The sequence below is a fragment of the Camponotus vicinus genome, unplaced genomic scaffold (assembly GCF_025532165.1).
Source record: "Camponotus vicinus isolate PSW18456_S1 unplaced genomic scaffold, iyCamVici1.0 SCAF_13, whole genome shotgun sequence".
Taxonomy (NCBI): domain Eukaryota; kingdom Metazoa; phylum Arthropoda; class Insecta; order Hymenoptera; family Formicidae; genus Camponotus; species Camponotus vicinus.
Window position 1 is genome coordinate 15,396,558 of NW_028141949.1, and position 18,841 is coordinate 15,415,398.

Here is an 18,841-nt window from a genome sequence, read left to right on the forward strand (position 1 = left end):
TGCTAAAAATAATCCAGTCTTTTGTATTCTTCATAGAACACAATGTGATCGAATTGCCGCCAATGAGATTTGTCAAAGAAACTTCTACGTCCGGTAATTTGCTGATGGAGGCTATAGTAATTGACGTTTCGCCCGATTACTTTGTTAGCGCCGAAGAAGGCGATGATTTACGGACAGAAGCTGATTTCGAGGATGTTTCTATTATGGATGATGTGACGCACGTCCTCTCCTCGCCTGATTCTCGAAGTTCTTTAAAGAGATCAGCTCGATACGTGGATGAGGAAGTTCCTAGTAGACCACCTCGAAAGAAATCAACGAGTATATCATCATCGAAAAGCGAGAAGAGCCTTCGAATCGAATCCGAGACCTTCCATAGTGCTCAAAAGGATGAGGCGCCGTTATCTCCGCTTTCGTCCTTAAAGCAAGACGACAGCGATACTTTTGCTGACGCTTTGTCTTCTGCGCATCTCTCCATCACAGAGAGTCTCGTTCAAAAACATATTACATCGGAACATGATATAGCAGATACTAGAAAACGTAGTTTGAGCACCGGAAGGTCAACCGGTTCCAGTTTAGACGATGGAATCAGTGGTGATTCCTCTTTCGATTCCATGACTGGAATTCCGAAAAAGAAACAGCGTAAGAAGAAGAAAAAAGACAAGAGTAATTCCGAGGAGTATTCCGGCCACAGCGATTATGAGGATAGAAAAAGTGGTAAATCAGAAGATAGAGCTGACGTGAAAATAAAACAGTATCAATCTATAGAATCAGCTGACGCAAAAGAAATGGACATCGGAAATGGAATCTCACAAGAGTCGATAAAAAAATCGTTTTCTGAAGAAAAACCGTTGGATAATTTAACAAGCGTGACGGAAGCTGTTAACGTACATACTTTGGAAGAGAATCGAAAATTGAAAAAAGATATTCTTTTAGAATCAAGAATGATCCTGCGCAAAACTTTGGAGACGTATGAAAAAGTTCCCGATACTTTAGTACCGCAATTTTCCAATATTCGCGAGCGGGTCAACGATGTATGTCAAACGTTGGAAATTTCACAAGAAAAAGGTATGGAAATTGAAACCCTGATCAATCTCGAAGTACCCCTGCACGCATTGCTAAAGACTGTTGATAAAATTACATCAGCGGAAGACATGGAAATTATACGCAATTTTCTCGAGCCATCGATCCTTCAGCTATCACACGTTGTTGAAGGCCTCGGATTGTCATCTTTACAGCCTACGCTGGCAATTTTGAGAAAAATCAACGAGCGCATTTGTAGCATTCCTATCGAAAAGGAAGAATTGTCCTCGCTAAAATTAATCTCCGACGAAACTCGAAATATATCCGAGGAAATTCTAGATATGTTGATCGATATTCAGTCGGCGTTTAGTGCGATTTTAGATTACATGGAATGTTCGAAACTCGCGATGAACGGAACTGCTGCTTCGCAGCAGGCTTTAACGGGATCGAGACTCGCGGCGTGTTTAGTAGAGTTACGAGAGTGCGTATCCCACACAACGCATACTGCGATGACACTGAAAGAAAATGAGACATTAAACAGTTTAATGGAATTTAGAGAGCCCTTGTTAGATCTTCAAGTAATTTTAACGTCAGACGAATATAATTTTCGAGAAATTACGATACTGAAAGAAATCATCTTTGCTATTGAAAGATTGAAAAATGTCGTTGTAACAATACTAGAAAATTCCAAAAATTCTGAAACAACTTCGCGAGTGAAAATAATTCTTCAGATATTGGAAGATACCGATAAACAAATATCAAAATTGATGGAGCAACTGTTGGAGATGGAAGCTATACAAAAACACGTGCTGAAAAACCTAAATATTGATCAAAGTTTAAGCAGCGTGCATTTCGCCCTATCATCGGTTTTAGAACAGCAAGAAAAGTCTGCAAGCTCTCATCATTTAATTACAAGTATTGAAACGTTACGTCAAACAATTGGTTCTTCGGCCGTTACAATAGCCAATTTAAAAAATCCAACCGATAATGATATAACTCAAGAGATTATTAAATTAACTGATTCGTTGTTAAATCTGCAAAAAAATTTATTAACGGAAAAGCACGAACCAGGAGAGGAGCAAATTTTAAATAACTTGATAAATCCCATCGATAAATTGAAAGAGATAATTCACAGCATAATGGAAAGCAATTCTTCGGTCGACTTAATAGTACCTATGTTAAAATTATTGGAAGAAATAGAAAAAGATGCAATCCTTGTGGCAAAAGAAATATCGAAGAAAAAATCTCAAGAGGAAAATGCTACCAAGTCTCGAAAAGAAAAGAAAGGAGATTCAAAATCGATTCTCGCTTGTCAAATCAACCGTTCTTTAGAACCTATGAAACAATGGTTATCCACATCCGAAGACAGTACGAAAGACGAAATAGAATCTACGTTAAGCTTAACGATCGAGGAATTGAAGAGAGATGTCACTCAAATTGCCATTCAAACGTCATATTCTGAACCACCAGATGATGAAAGTTTGATAGAAGCATTGATTGATCTTCGAGAACCATTAATAAAACTTAAAAACGCTATTTTTATGTATCATAGACCGGAAGATTTTTTAACCTTAGAAAACTTGGGTCAGCCTATGAAACATCTTTTGCAAATTATCACGAACGTTTTTCATGAACATGCGGAAGAAGAGCGCCTAAAATCGATGGTAGAGATCGTTGAACAAATCGAAAATGAGATATCACTTTCGATCAAAGATACTCTCTACCAGCAAGAACTTGAACAATCTGTCAAGACATTCAATGTGGAAGAGAAAGAAGAAATTATTACAGTCTCTTCCCAGGAAACAATTCCAGGCACTCTTACAGAAATCGCGTCTACGCCATTTGAAACCGGATCTCTTGCATTGCCTACTGAACAACTTATAATAGAAGATAATCTCAAAGTAACGGTCGATGATATCGCTTCGCAGGCTATGAAAGCTGAGAAGCAAGAAAGAGAGGAAAATGCAGGCAAATTAATTACAGTCTTGTCGGAAACTTTGGAAAAGCTTCAATTAGAGATGACTAATATCCTAGAAGATTTCGAAGAATCGACAACGCGAACCGCTACGATTCCCCAATCAAAATTAGCCAATTTTGTCGAGGAATTGAGAAGGACTACATCTACAATACGCATGATAACCACCGTTTATGACAAAGAAATTGGATCGTTGGAAGAAAAAGTTAATCAAACAATTGTAATGCTAACTAATTTAACACAACCGCTGACAAATATACAAGAATTGCTTTCCAGACCACGCGAACATGACATCTCGGAACTTATGATATTGAATCGATTAACGCCACTATTGAATGTAATAGAAACTAACGTGATAAAACAAACAATCGATTTTGTTGATAAAAATGAAGACACGGAGAAAGAGTTTGAATTTCTCCTGCACGTTTTGCAAGACATTAAAGCGGAAATTCCAACTGTAATTCAAGAAATATCATCAAGACAAAAAACTTTAGAATATCTCCGGGATATCTCGAAGCCTCTAGATAGTATTGTGGAGCGTATGAATGATCTACAAAAAGCTGCAGAAGGAACCCTCGAGACGGATGTCGCGAACATTTTGGGAAAGCCGATCGCCGCTCTTTTAAAAGATATCAAGACTGCTATTCAAGAAACAGGTACGCTAAATCGACGAGGGCCAATAATTATCGAATTACGAAATCTTCTCGAACCTTTGCTAGAATTTCATACCTGTCTTTCAATGGTACAGAGCAGTCGACAAAGTTTGGTTCCGGAAGGTTATTTATTAGAGGAAAGAAGAAGCGTTATCTTGCAAGCGGTAGGTGATCTGCGAAAACAAGTTTGCCATACAGTCGAAACGATTGCGAATATGGAAGAAGCTTCTCTGTTCGATGAATCTTTGATGTTGCTCAACTCCGCGATTCAGCAAGTACAGAAACAAATCGGTAAGACTGATTATTCGTGCCGATCTAGTAGCGTCAAGATTCCTCTTCAGCATCGACTTACCGGCACGTTGAGTCGCTTAGCGAACGCTATAACAGCTGTAGAGGAACATGCTGATAGAGACACATATGGAATATTATCCAAATGCTTAGAAGCATTACATAAACAAATATCCTTTACACAAGTGCAGTTTATTCAGATTGGTAGTGAATCAATCGATGAAGAAGCAATCGTTGAAGGCTTTCTTTATCCGACTAATCAACTTCTGTCGGCCTTAAACGTCCTTAGAGAGAATACGCAGAAAGTACCATCGACGATTTCACGTAATTTAATAATTCAGTTTCAAGAACTAGCCGATTCAATCTCAGAATTAAATTCTTTTTTGACGGCGCATAAAGCCGAACTCGTACAAGAAGGCGCTTCTACAGGAGCTCCGATCATAGAAACCTTTTCTGCTGTTACGGATGTCTTAAGTCATGTGAAAGATTCCATAATAGCAATAGAGAAGACTGTCGAACAGAAAGAGAGCATCACAAAGGTAGAAAGTATCACTGATGAGATTATAGAGATATCGCAAGAAGAAATTGAGAGCGTAATAACGATCACGGAAATACCATCGTCGGCAGTTCAAGATGTTGCTCAATCGAAGATTGAAGATACACCTAAAATAACACAAACGCCGGTTATAGAAAATGTGGAAGCGGCGACCCGTATTGAACAAACGGAAGATAATCTGGTGGATACAAAAAAATATGAGGAGAATCAGGAAGAAAATGAGAAACAAAAATACTTGACAAATGAAATGTCAAAAATCAACTCTACGATAAGTAGCCTGGCACAGCCTTTGAAAGAACTGATCAGTTTCGTGAAATCCGCTACGCAAGAATCGCTGGCCTCAAAGTCTGAAGAAAACAAGCGGAAAATACAAGAGCTAACAGCATTGGTGCAAATACTTTACGATTTACAAGCTACGAATATCTCTATTAAGACAGCATTGTCTTCCTCTATTATACTAATAGATAGCAAATTTTCTCGTATGAAGGATAATCTGGCTGATTTTGAGCAAGCTATCGGTACGGTTATTTCTTTGACTGATGCAGGAGTGAAGCCAGAATTGAAAGAAAATATTATGACGTCTTTACAATCTATTGTCGAGCCTTTAAACGCTCTTGAAAATACATTAGTATCTATATGTCAAACGTTCGATGGAGACAAGTATGTCGATCAAAACAGAAAATCGTTACCTATAATTGCAAAAGATTTAATACCATGCATTAACGACACCATTAAATCTGTAAATGCCATTCAAGTATTAAAATCTGTTAAAATTGCTGACGAGAGAGAAACAGAAATATCGAAAATAAAAGAGGAGATAAATGATATCGAAGAAACGACTGCGCGACCTCTCGAAGAACTGATAGAAGCTATTATGGATTCTCAGGATCAAGTGAAATGCGACAAGACTTCGCCTTACGAATCTAGTTCACCTTCCGCCGATCCAATCGAATCGAAAAGCATCGATAATCTATCGATAGAAGAAACAGAATTAAATGAAACATTCATTAAGGAAGCGAACGATTTAGTGGCACAAGATACAGTAGAAATATCACAACAAGAATTGACATCCGCACCAGTATTTAGCCAAATCGAAGAAACACTTACTGAGAAGAAAGCAACGATAAAATCTGCAACAGAATCATTGGAAGAGGTTGAAGAGAAAAATTTAGAAACGATTAATCAGCAAAAAATAGAATTGACTCAGGTATCTGAAGAAGATTCAACGCAAGAAAAACAAATAAAAGTTGAAACTTTACACGCGATCATTTCTCCTCTTCAAGTATTACGTGAATCATTCGATAAAATCGGAGATGTAGGAATTTTAGAATCATCCGATAAAAAAATGATTGCATTTTCGACTCTGATAGAACCGTTATTAAATCTAGAAGTTGCATTACCGTCTGAAATTACTGAAGAAATAAAGCAAGACACAGTGTCGTTAGAAAAATTATCTATCGCATGCGTTTTGCAAGAATTACAAAAATCAATTGCTACGATTCAAGAACAAGTGCAACTTAATACTGCAATCGAAGCCAGTTCGAGCAAAACAGCTAAAATACGTTTATTACAAGCCATCGAAAAACCATTAGAAGATTTAAAAATGTCGATCGCGTGTATCCAATCTGAACCAATAACTTGTCAATTGATTCAGCAAAAAGAGGAGTTATCGAGCGTTAAACAGATCGCAATCCTACAAACTCTTGCCAAATCAGTGGAGCAATTTGGAGAAAAATTTATGTCTATTACTAACGAGCTAAAAATAGGAGCAGAATCTGAGTCGCCATTGCAAATCATTAAACAAAAAGATCAAGAGCTCGATCCAGAAATTTTACATAAGATTGTTGAGCCGATTCATATTCTACGTGAAACACTTTCTCAAATCGAAGAATTGAAAAGTCATAAAACCGAGTTGCTAGAAATACCAGAACAGAAGAAAGAGGTTATTCAATTAAATACAGTGATAAATCCCTTGGAAAAATTAGAACAATTATTATCTACAAATATACAACAGATTACACCGATTTCGATGGCACAGGAGAAAGCTCTTAGCGGAAATCAAGTTACATTGACAAGTGCAGATTTAAAGCCCGTGCTAGAAGAGCTCAAGGACTCAATCGTAATCCAACAGCAAGCAGTCTCCAACGAAGATAGTCCTACAGTAAAAACGTTAAACGAAACTTTCGAAAATCTGAAAACACCACTAACAATCATTCAAGAAATCATTGATTGTTTCGATGAAATTACTGAAACTGAAAAATTATCGACTTTACTAATGTTTGCAAAATCGGTGGAAGAAACAGCGAATCAACTAGTTATAGCTAAACAAAATATAATGCAACAAGAAATGCGAGAAACTTCTTTGTTAAAAGCGATAACTATTCCAATCGAAGGATTACAAAGTGCAATATTAAAATTCGAAGATCGAGTGTCTCAAACATTAGAAACAAAGGAATCCACAAAACTTGTTGCTTTAGAATCTATGGTGCAACCGTTGCAAGAGTTACAGCAATCTTTCTTAATTGCATCTCATCAAGAAATCGCCCAATCTTTACAACGATTGCCAATTAAGCCGGTATTGGACAATCTAAATAAATCTGTTGCGGTGATTCAAAATCAAGCTACGATCATTCAAGATTTGCTCGCAGAAGCAAGTACAGACGATTTGACGATATTAAAAGACTTCGCGAAATCACTCGGTAATTTGAGGACGTCGACAGTGGTCCTGCAACAATTAAACGCGATAGAAAATGCTGGCCGACAAATCGTAGAAATTGAAAATGCGTCCGCGTTGCAAGCATTCGCGAAATCTATCGAGGAGTTTAGAAAATGTTGCTCTATCGTCATCGAAAAGCCGAGGATCATCGAAGCTTTCGCGACAAGCACAATAGAATTAAAACAATTGGCTAAAACGGATACGCAAGTCCTTGAAAATATCATCGCGCCTCTGCGAATTTTACAAGAGCAGATTTTAACCATCGAAGAAACTAAAATGCAAGAATCTGAAGTCTTGGATATTACGGAGATAAAGAAACCAGTTACGGTATTGAGCAGTCTAGTGGGTCCCTTGCAACAACTTGAAAAATCTTTCGTTGCAACGGTATGCAAAGAACATGTGATCGAACATGATGGGCAGAATCTGGCAACCGAATCACCTTCCACGAGTTTAGAAAAACTTGCTTTACAGCCTATCCTCGAGGAGGTGCAAAAGTCTATCGTCACTGTTCAAGAGCACGTGATATTAGAGGCAGGTAGCCAAATTATCTCGGAAGCGGAAACTGACGCTTTACTCAAATCTATCGCGCAGCCTCTAGTGGATCTAAAAGCCTCCATCGCATCTATTCAACAAGTAACCACAGTTGCGCCTGATCCTCTAAACGAACTGGCACAGCAACAAAATATTTCGGCATTGGAAACGTTTGCTGAAACTCTCCACAATCTGTCGGAATGTATAGCAATGTGCAATCATCAACAGATAATCATGGAGCCTGTGGTGGACACTTTTTCCGAAGGCGCTTCGTCTTTGAATACCTGGGCAGATGTAATCGACGAACAATCTCTATCAAAAGTCACGCAACCAATGGTAATCGATCAGGTCGCGATCGAATCTCCGATCGAGGTCGCGATATCGATGTCGGAAGATGAAGCCTCCGCGTTGAAAACATTAGCAAAGCCTTTAACCGAATTGCGAGAATGCCTTGCACTCGTCGTCGAAGAGCGTAAAATAGTTACGCCAAGCGATACGACGTCTTCTTTATCAGAGAGAGAAAATGTGTCTTTGTTGAAAACGATGATACAACCTTTGTTAGAGTTGAAGGATGCAGTCACAGCGGTAATTATTCAAGAACAGACGGTTATCGAACGTGCAAATGAACATTCATTCGCAATCGATGGCAAGACTGAATTCGCCCTTCGTCCATTGATGGAACCGCTCGAGGAACTGCGTCATTCCATCGCTATAATAGAGGACCAGATGTTGGTCGAAACATCAACGGATCAACCGCAGAATGAGATTGTATTAGATGCACTGGCTGAACCTCTGTTTGACCTCCAACGCGCTATATCGGTTTTAGAAGCGCGAGTTATATCGCCGGATGTAGAATCATTGCCTGAAGACATGAGCAACAACTGGATCACGGAATGTTTAGCGGTTCCTCTACACGAAATCGAGAGATCGATAGCCGATATTCGACAATGTACAATAATAGAGCCTGAAAAAATAAGTGGAAAAGAAGAAATAGAAACATCGATGCCTTGGTCTATTGTCGAAGAATTATCGAAACCAATGGAAAATATTAAATCAGCTATATTACGTATGGAAGATGACTATACCGAAACTGAAATCCTCAAAACAATGGTACAATCACTTACTAATGTACAAGAGAAATTGATGTTATTGAAAAACAAGCATTTAAGTGCTGTTGAGGAGAGCAGTATTGACGCTATTGTTGACTCTCTTTTCAATCTTGAGAAATGTATTTCATTCGTTAAGAAAGAAATTGTCGATAAACCAATGTCTGAATCATCGATGAAAATAGACACAACTATATCCGCCGCTCTTAATGTTCCATTAAACGACTTAAAATATTCCATTGTGACGGTAAAGGACTCGCCAAGCATTTATCTAAAGGGTTTACAAAGACCCTTAGAACTCGTGCAAGATGCGTTCGAAACAATTATATCTATACAACAAAATAAAAAGCTCTTGGATTTATCGACAAAAGTAACGAATGTTATTTCAAATATTAACACATCTATTGAATCTATCGGACATAAATTAGAGGAACAGCAAGTGTCGGCCATTGAAATTTGCATCGAATGCGAAGCACTCGGAATGTTGACGAAACCTTTACAGAATATTAAAGAGTGTATCACACAAATACCAGAGAAACCGAAAGAAACTGCTAATTTAATGATCAGTACCTTGCAGAATCTCGAGAAATCAGTAGCTGTAATACAACAGCAGTCAGCTGATAAACCATTGGCGGACCCGCAATACGCAAATTTCGGTATCCTCTCAAAAAATTTAATATTGTGCCTGCATGAATTGCAAGAATCGATGGAAGAGGCGAAAACATTATGGCACAAACAAACAATATTAGAAGGATTAATAATCCTGGAGAAACCAATTTGCAAATTACAATCTATAATAAATATTATATCTGATCAGTTCTTGGCAGAAGAAATGATTCAGATAATAGAAAAACAGAAGATAGCGTCTCAAAAGAAATCTGCAAAAAAAGAAGTTAGAAAATCTGAAACAACTATCGAAAAAGACGATGAAATAAACAAAACAATAAAAGTAGAAATAGAAGAAACTAAGCTGACAGACACTGCAGATTCTACAGTAATTAATGATATGGCGGATAAAGAGGAAAAGAAAAGTTTAGAAATAAACCAAAAACAAGAAAAAGAAGATGAAAAATCAATCAAGGAGAAATTAGAACAGCCAAAAGATGATATAGTTAAAAAAGGGAAAGAAAAAGAAGAGGAATATAAAAAGATAGAGAAACAGCAAGAATATAAAAAAGAGACTGATGAAATGAAAAGTAAAAATGAGGAACAAAAGAAGGAGGAAATAGAAAAAATAAATAAAGAACAGAAAAGCAAAGAAATTGAACAAGTAGCAAAAGAAGCAGAACAAAATGAAAAAAGTATAAAAGATGAAAGGATTAAAAAAGATGAAAAAGAACATAAGGTAACACAAGAAATTGAAAGCTTAAAGAAACATGAAGATGGAGGAGTAAAACAAATTGAAAAACAGGAAAAAGTGAATGCGACTGAAAGCATAAAAGACGAAATACAGGAATCTAAAAAAATCATAGAACCTGAAGAAATAAAAAGTGAAAAGAATGAACAACAAAACAAAGAAAATTATGAGAAAATAAATAAAATGGCAGAAGAACGAAAACAAGAGCAAGAGACTGTACAAAAAAGAAAAGAATCAGATAAAAATAAAAAAACTGAAAAGGATCTAAATGTAAAGGAAGAAACGGAAAAGATAAAAGTAGAAGAAGCCAAAGATATCGAAAGAAGAAAAGTGCAAGCCAAAGAAAAGGAAAAAGCTGAAGAAATGAAAAAGGAACAAGAATTAAAAGATATAAAAGAAAAAGTAAAAGAAACAACAGAACAATATGATAAAAAAGATGAAATTGAGAAATTACAGAAAAAAGAAAAAGATGAAATAGATAAAACACAGCAAAAAGAACAAGAACACGTAAGAATAGAAAAAACTGAAATCGTAGAAAAAGATCATAAAATAGAAGTTAAAGAAATAAAAAAACAAGAAGAGGATAAGACTATCAAAAAAGATGGAAAAGAGCAAGAAAAAGAAGACGAAAAAGCAAAAAGAATAAAAACTGAAAAACTGGAAAAAGAGGAACAAATAAAAAAGGAAGAAGACGAAAAGTTAAAGGACGAAAAGACGAAGGAACTGAAAAAGAAAAAAGAGGATTCTAATAAGAAAGATGAAATTGTACAAGAAAAAATAAAAAAACAGGAACAAACACCGGAAGAAGTGGAAGCAGTAAAAACGCAAGATCGGAAGGAAAAGGAGATAACAGAAAAAGTAAAAGAGAAAGAAGAGAAAAAAGCAGAAGATGATGTAAAAGAATTAGAAACAAAAAAAGAAAAGTCTAACAAAATAGAAAAATTGAAAGAAAAGAAACAAAAAGAAGAGGCTAAAGTTAAAACACCAAAGAAGGAAGATGAGGAACAAAAACAAATAACTGAAACTGAAAAAGTAAAGGTAGCGGAAAATCAAGCAGAAACAAAGAAGGATATGCAAGAGGATAAGAAAAAGATAACACAAAAGAAAGAGAAACAACAAGATAAAAAAGTAGAAAAGGAAAGAGAGGAACAAATAGAAGAAAAAAAAGAGGAGCAAAAACAAACAACTGAAACTGAAAAAGTAAAGATAGCAGAAAATCAAGCAGAAACGAAGAAGGATATGCAAGAGGATAAGAAAACAATAACACAAAAAAAGGATAAACAGGAAGATAAACAAATAGAAAAGAAAAGAGAGGAACAAATAGAAGAAAGAAAAGAGGAGCAAAAACAAACAATTGAAACTGAGAAAATAAAAGTAACAGAAAGCCAAGCAGAAACGAAGAAGGATATACAAGAGGATAAGAAAAAGATAACACAAAAGAAGGAGAAACAACAAGATAAAAAAATAGAAAAGGAAAAAGAGAAACAAATAGAAGAAAGAAAAGAGGAGCAAAAACAAGCAACTCAAACTGAAAAAGTAAAGGTAGCAGAAAACCAAGCAGAAACGAAAAAGGACATACAAGAGGATAAGAAAATAATAACACAAAAGAAGGATAAGCAGGAAGATAAAAAAATAGAAAAAGAAAGAGAGGAACAAATAGAAGAAAGAAAAGAAGAGCAAAAACAAACAACTCAAATTGAAAAAATAAAAGTAGAAGAAAGCCAAGCAGAAACGAAAAAGGATATGCAAGAGGATAAGATGCAGAAAGATAAAAAAGTAGAAAAAGAAAGAGAGGAACAAATAGAAAAAAGAAAAGAGGATATTATTAAAATAGACCAAGTGGTACAGCAAACACAAAATGAATACATAAAGAAAGAAAACGATGAAGCTAAGGGCAATCAGAAATATAAAGAAGCAAAAAAAGATCAAAAACTAGAAGAGACGACACGTATAAAACAAAAGCAAGAAGAAAAATTAAATAAAGAAATTCCAAAATCGAGAGAGGATAAAGATTTACATATAAAAGTGGATAAATATCAGAAAAAACAAAGAGATGACGAAATACTCCAAAAACGAGAAGAACAGAGCAAATGGCAATGTGCAGAAATAGAAAAAACAAAAAGAAACGTAGAACAGAGACAGTGGAGGTCACAGGATGATGAAGATTGGTTGCGCACGAGAAAAGAGGAACGATTTAATAGGAGTAACGAATATAGACTAGACACAGAACGTAAAGAGCAATACGATCGTGAGAAAAGAGATGATAATAAAAGGCTACATCAAATGGAAATGGAGCGCTTAGAAAAAAAATTCGCCGTGGGACGATCCAAAAGGGATGAAACTGATTACATGTTTAGAGCAGACGAGGAAAGGCTTCAGAAAAGAAGCGACGAAAAAAGAATCAGAGGAGACGAGACTGCTAGATTATTATGGGAAGAAGGACAAAAATTACGAAAGAAACAAGAGGAAGAGGCAATCAGGAATAAGCAAAGAAGAAAGGAACAAATAAGAGAAAGCGAATGGTCCAGAAGACGTGAAAACGAATCCGATCGCTTCCTTAAAAACATGTTAGAAACCAGATACAAACCCGACAAATCGGCCTCAATGTTTTTCGACGTCGATTATTCGCGAGATTATACTTCACGACTTGTTTCGAGCATCTCAACGCTTTCTAGCACTTCCAGATCGTACAGCTGGAGAGATTCTCTGACGTCTTTAAGTAGAAGAAGAATCGACGATTATTGGGATTATAAATTGCACGGCTCTTTCATGGATAAATATTTCGACATAGGATCATACAGAAGGCGCAAGAGAAGAGAAAACCGTATGATTCGCGCGAGATCGACCAGTTTGCTAAAGTACGAAGACTATTCGACCGGAGATAGCGATGCTACTATTGTACCTAGCACTCGACGCATTCGACCTGTCCGACGCACAAAAACGGAGGCTACTTCACGTATCAATTTCGATATTTACGAGCCTAGTCTGTCTAGTTACGCTGGCTTCGGTCAAAGCGAGGTACTCCGATATTAAATTATTTTTTCTGCTTCGCAAACAAAGCAAAATTTCTTTTTAGTAATAAATCGAAAATTACAGGATCTTTCGTGGGACAAACCAAAGAAGCCATCGTTCTGCACGAGACTGACAAACAGAGTCGTAGGAACCGGTATGAGAATAAGACTGACCTGCACCGTTCTTGGCAATCCGGAACCGCGCGTCTACTGGACCAGAGATGGTCAAAAGTTGGATGTGTCAGACAGTCGCTGTCGAACGCGATACGAGAACGGTATGGCCTATCTGGAATTATATGACGCACTTTCCACAGACGCCGGAATGTATGCATGCGTGGCTGAGAATGCACATGGCATTTCGAGCACCGAGTCCACCCTGAGGGTTTACTCCGATTATAAACCTGCGCACTCGCCTCCAACATTTGTAAAGTCAATTAGAGGTATGCACATTTGTCATATATATTTTAACATTGTTTTAACGTTATTTTTTTGCGTAGACACTTATCGATATTCCGATCAGAAGCTCATCTTGGAATGTCGTGTACGAGCACATCCGCCACCTTCGATCTTCTGGCTAAAAGACGGGCAGATTCTTCAGGGCGAGCGTTATAAGCAGAGCTATCTCGACGATGATGTGTATCGATTAGAGATAGCGAATCCTAATGCCGCGGATAATGGACGGTACACGTGTCGTGCGGTAAACGATCTGCACACTGAGGAAACATCTCATATGGTTCACGTCGAAGGTAATCGAGAATATATTATATAATTATATGTATATAAATAAATGTAAGAAGCATTCAAATACAAGCGATTAAAATATGATTTTAGATTGGCGATCCACGAGCCGATACGATCTAAAGTTGAGCGACGAAGCTGGATTGGAATTGACACGACGACCACGATTCTCCAATTTATTAAAAGATTACAACGTGCCCGCTGGCGGTACCATCGCTCTTCAAGTAGAAGTTAAAGGTAAGAAGCTCTTGCGTCGCTTGTTAGAATTTTGGAATCCTCCATTGATTTATTTTATAGGTGTACCAGCTCCGGAGATAAAATGGTTACGTGGTGACCGGAAGGAACCGATCGCTATTCCGAAGGCGAGAACCTTCACCGAGCGTGGACTTCACACGTTAATTGTACCCGAGGCGACAGAATCGGAAAGAGGCACATACGTGTGTAGAGCGATCAATGCTTACGGACAAGTGGACACGTCGGCGACAGTGGACGTAATAACATCGAGTGCCATCGACGGCGGGAAACCGGCAGCGTTCGTCTCGAGACCGTCCAAGAAATCGATCAACGTGACCGTCGGCGAAGACGTCAGTATATCCTTCCGAGTCAACGGCACCCCTAAGCCACGAGGTAAGGTTTAACAATACGTTAACAATTCTTAGTTTACGGTAAATTTCTTAAAGATTATCGCTCGCATTTTCTTTTTTTGTTCTCCATCTACTTTCTTTTTTATCGTTCTAGTAATCTGGATGAAAGGATTAACGGATATCACGGACGGACCGAGATCGTACAAGGAGAGTATTGATGATTACGTTAGATTAACATTAAAAAGAGCCGTACCTTCTGATGAAGGTACTTACTGCATTCTGGTTAAAAATAGATACGGTTGCGATAGGAGCTTCTTCTCGATCAAGGTGAGGATGTTCGGTAAATCTGGAACAGAGAAAATATATATAATCAGTAATATATTCGCAAACAGGTGAAGCAACGCGCTAGGTCGTTGACCCCATCGCCGGATTGGAATTCCGTTACCGAGCGTGACGCAGGCGAACAACACGATGAGGACATGTCATATGTGAGAAGTAAGTGACTCTGCGATTACTTTATAATATTAACTAAGAAAAGAAATAAAATAAAACATGAAATTTTATTATTATTTGCATTTGAAATTTTAAAACAAAATCATTTAATGTTGTAAAAATAATTCAAACTGTATAAATATCAAATAAATATTATTGTATAACCAATTAAAATTAGAATGGCAAACAAGTTTGCACCAACTGCACAGGTATAGTTAGCTTTTAATGGCTGGACGCCAGTTTTGACGCCTGGACTAACATAAGCGGTCGCGCGAATTGACGTCAATATTTAGCTTGATTATTCATCGAGCTGATGATGCGTTAGCCTCAAGATTTCCTTAAGCGAACGTAAACTGATCTGTGAAGCGAATGAGAAGCGAGTATTTTGAAATTCTCTAAGATATTAAATGACTTCAAAATTGACGAACAAGACGAAGAGATCAAACATTCGCGAAATTTTGTAAGATGCCTAAGCATGCCTAACGTAAATGCGATAGAAGAACATCCAAGTTTCTTTCGTTCGAGGAGCATCTTTCGACAACCGGGTTATTTTAGTTTCTCATCGTTATTCATCTCCCACTAACATCTCGCGGATTCCACAAATTCAAAATTCAGTCGTCGTTGGAACGCGAATCATTTCGTATACCCTACTATTCAAAACCTCGAGTTCCCGCATGATATTTTGTGTTAAAACAAACTATTTCGCAAAGTAAAGAATATTTTTTTTATTTCCCTGCATAAATGTTATTACTGCGAGTTTATCAAAATTTTTATAATATTTTTTTGTATTATATATTGTGTAATATATTAAACAAATCTTTCACCTTTATTTTCTTCATCTAATATCAAAACATATTTGATTATATACAAGTTAAAAATATATATCTCTGAAGAGAATAAAATATAAGAATAAAATATATAATAAAATATAATTAAATCATGAAGCCACATGATCATGGGATCTTTGTCAATGATGGAAACGATATCACCATCACTATCTCGCGTTTGAGACGTTCATGGACTGGCAATAAGAACTGTTTGATCATTGATTTTTTGGAATATCTGTATGGACATCGAGGTTAGCTTAACGAACGAGAATTATTTATAAATCTTTTAAACAAAAATATAACATATTTCATATTTAAAAAGACGTTCAATTAAATATTTAAAATTATAAAAAAACATTTTACATTATATGATGATTATTTTATTACCTTATGGTTTTTATCAGACGTGCCTGGTCCGATTAGTAGCGAGCCCGTCGCAGTTGATGGCGGAAAGAATTGGTTGTCGTTGACTTGGGGTAAAGCAGAGAGAAGAGGACCTGCGCCGGTGATCGCTTATAAAGTCGACGCTTGGCTTTTGGGCAGTGACGGAGGCGCACGATGGATAGAGGTGAGACAAATAATACTTGTAATATATATTATATTACTTCATTTATCATTTATCAAATTTTCAATATAATTCAGCTGGGAATCACGCCTATCAACGCCTTCGACGCGTTCAATTTGCGACCGGGTGGAGAATACAAGTTTCGCGTAACACCGCGAAATCGTTACGGATGGGGCGAACCGGTTACTATGACGAATTCAGTGTTAGTGAGCGAAAGTACCGATCTTCCGGAATTCACGAAAATCTTACCGGGTCAATTGAAGGCTCTCGAGGGAACATCGATAAGATTAGAATGCGAGGTAAGTATAACAAGTAGCAACGTTTAACTTGTTTTACACACCTGCTTGAATAATCTTTTAGATTCACGGTGATCCCAAGGTGGATGTACGATGGTACCACGAAACAACGGAGATAGATTCGCGCAGTGACTCAAGATTCGCGATATATTACAATGGTTCCAAATGTTTCTTAACAATTGCGAACATCAAAGAGAATGATTCCGGAAGATACGTTTGCGAGGCGAGCAACAAGATTGGTAAAGTGTCTTCATTCGCTAGGGTTCTCGTTGTTAACGATCCCAGAATTATCGAAGCCGATACAAAACTCAGAACAAGGTAGGTACAATAAATATTCGTGAGAACGCCAAGGCTAGAATAATAACGTTGTACAATTTCGTTAAAAGTTTGAGAATCGAGCCGAAAGATAAGCCGCCGCAATTCACCATGAGAATACGAGATAGGCGAGTGCAGACGACCTATCCGATAAGGCTCACCTGTCAAGTTATTGGGCATCCCGCTCCAGAGATCACATGGTACAAGAATGAAGAAAAAATCTCCCAAGATGGTGATTATCTTGACGTACAAAGAATGTTTGAAAATATCGATTCTACGTGGAAAACTTCAAACATTCTCTTTCAGATCGTCACATCTTCTGGGATGACGATTCGAACTTCCACACTCTGGAAATAACCCATTCCACCCTCGATGATTCCGGATGTTACATGGTAACTGCGAGGAATGTAAACGGCTCGGTATCATGTCGATGTACTCTCGTGGTGGATAAAGGAATTCGAGCTTACGTTGCTCCAGAATTCCTTCGCGGTCTCGACGCAGCTTACACGGTTCATTCTGGCCGGGAGCTACGAATGTCCGCCCAACTCGAGGCTTATCCGAGTGTTGGTGTCGTCTGGTAAGCAATAATTATGATTAAAAGCCAAGACACACGTAACGTACTATAAATCATGTTAGCACACGAGCAATCGTTTGGCGCTTTACAAGCTATGTAAAAATCTATATCGAAAATAAATTTGCGTGGGACTGCTAAGTCATGTAAATCAGCCACGAAGAGACGCAACTCGGATGATTTCAGTCATATTAAAATTATTTTAACTAAACTTTGATTAATTTAAACGATGCGATTAAATTCGTAAAATTATCTACAGCAAAATTTTTAATTTTATAAATCGTATTTTCGATTCAATCTTTCTGCTCAAAAATAAAAATTAATAATTGTTCATATTAAAAAAATAATATTAACAATTGCAGATATTGCTTGATAAATCAATCGCCGATTAAAATAATCGAAATTTAATTGCAACGATATCTTGTTCTTCTATCAATCGTTCTAACTCGCTTTTTCATTCACATTTATTTAAGCTAATATAAAAAAATACGATTTTAATTCCCTTATTTTGCGTTTCGCTTAGGCATCGCGACGGTATTCGACTACGACCCAATAGAAGAGCCTTAATGACGTTGAGCCACGACGGTACCGTGCAATTCTCTCTAGCTAACATCACTGCAAGAGATGCCGGAGTTTACAGCTGCACCGCCACAAATGTAGTCGGTCATACGGAGACATCCACCAGGGTAGCTGTCATCGAGGATGCAATTCCGGATCAATCATCCATTAATGAGTCATCCAATATTATAAGTGTATCTCCGGATATACCGTAAGTCCAATTGTCTCGGAGACAATACAAAGTAGAAAAATACATAATCGCTTCTCTTTTCCTTAGATATTCCAAAGAGCCACTTTTCGTCACGAAACCACTATCGACCGAAGCAGTTGAGGGTGATACAGTCATCATACTCTGCGAAGTCGTCGGAGATCCTAAGCCCGAAGTAATATGGCTGCGCGATTTTCTTAAGGTAAGCAAAATTTTACGAATTCATTATATTTGTGATGCTCTGCCTCTTTCTAAATAAAAGTTTCATAATCAATGATTAAATTAAAAAACAAAGAAAATTTTATATAGCTCTTAATTAATCATAATTAAATTATGGATGATTGATGATAGATCGAAATAAATATTATGCAAATGAGTGCATGATGTGTATCTACTGCTACGTATTATATGAGTCAAAGTATATTAAAAAAAAAAGTGATCACATAACAAAGCATATTATACCCATAGAAGCAA

At 37.1% G+C, this 18,841-nt stretch overlaps 1 protein-coding gene across 7 annotated transcripts in view; it reads left to right on the forward strand.

The window, feature by feature from the left end:
• The window catches only part of LOC145964329 (uncharacterized), a 38,487-nt gene that overhangs the window by 8,402 nt on the left and 11,244 nt on the right, over nucleotides 1–18,841 (forward strand). For all 7 annotated transcript variants that reach the window (XR_014436418.1, XM_083086959.1, XM_083086960.1 and 4 more), the window contains 14 exons: nucleotides 37–13,220; nucleotides 13,299–13,653; nucleotides 13,711–13,959; nucleotides 14,045–14,188; nucleotides 14,249–14,578; nucleotides 14,690–14,862; nucleotides 14,928–15,030; nucleotides 16,259–16,422; nucleotides 16,497–16,718; nucleotides 16,780–17,033; nucleotides 17,102–17,262; nucleotides 17,337–17,607; nucleotides 18,125–18,370; nucleotides 18,437–18,569. Coding sequence is in view for 6 of the 7 variants with exons in the window: in XM_083086959.1 (XP_082943085.1) it covers nucleotides 37–13,220; nucleotides 13,299–13,653; nucleotides 13,711–13,959; nucleotides 14,045–14,188; nucleotides 14,249–14,578; nucleotides 14,690–14,862; nucleotides 14,928–15,030; nucleotides 16,259–16,422; nucleotides 16,497–16,718; nucleotides 16,780–17,033; nucleotides 17,102–17,262; nucleotides 17,337–17,607; nucleotides 18,125–18,370; nucleotides 18,437–18,569 (15,989 nt within the window). In the remaining variant the exon portion in view is untranslated. The remainder of the gene's footprint in view (nucleotides 1–36; nucleotides 13,221–13,298; nucleotides 13,654–13,710; nucleotides 13,960–14,044; nucleotides 14,189–14,248; nucleotides 14,579–14,689; nucleotides 14,863–14,927; nucleotides 15,031–16,258; nucleotides 16,423–16,496; nucleotides 16,719–16,779; nucleotides 17,034–17,101; nucleotides 17,263–17,336; nucleotides 17,608–18,124; nucleotides 18,371–18,436; nucleotides 18,570–18,841) is intronic.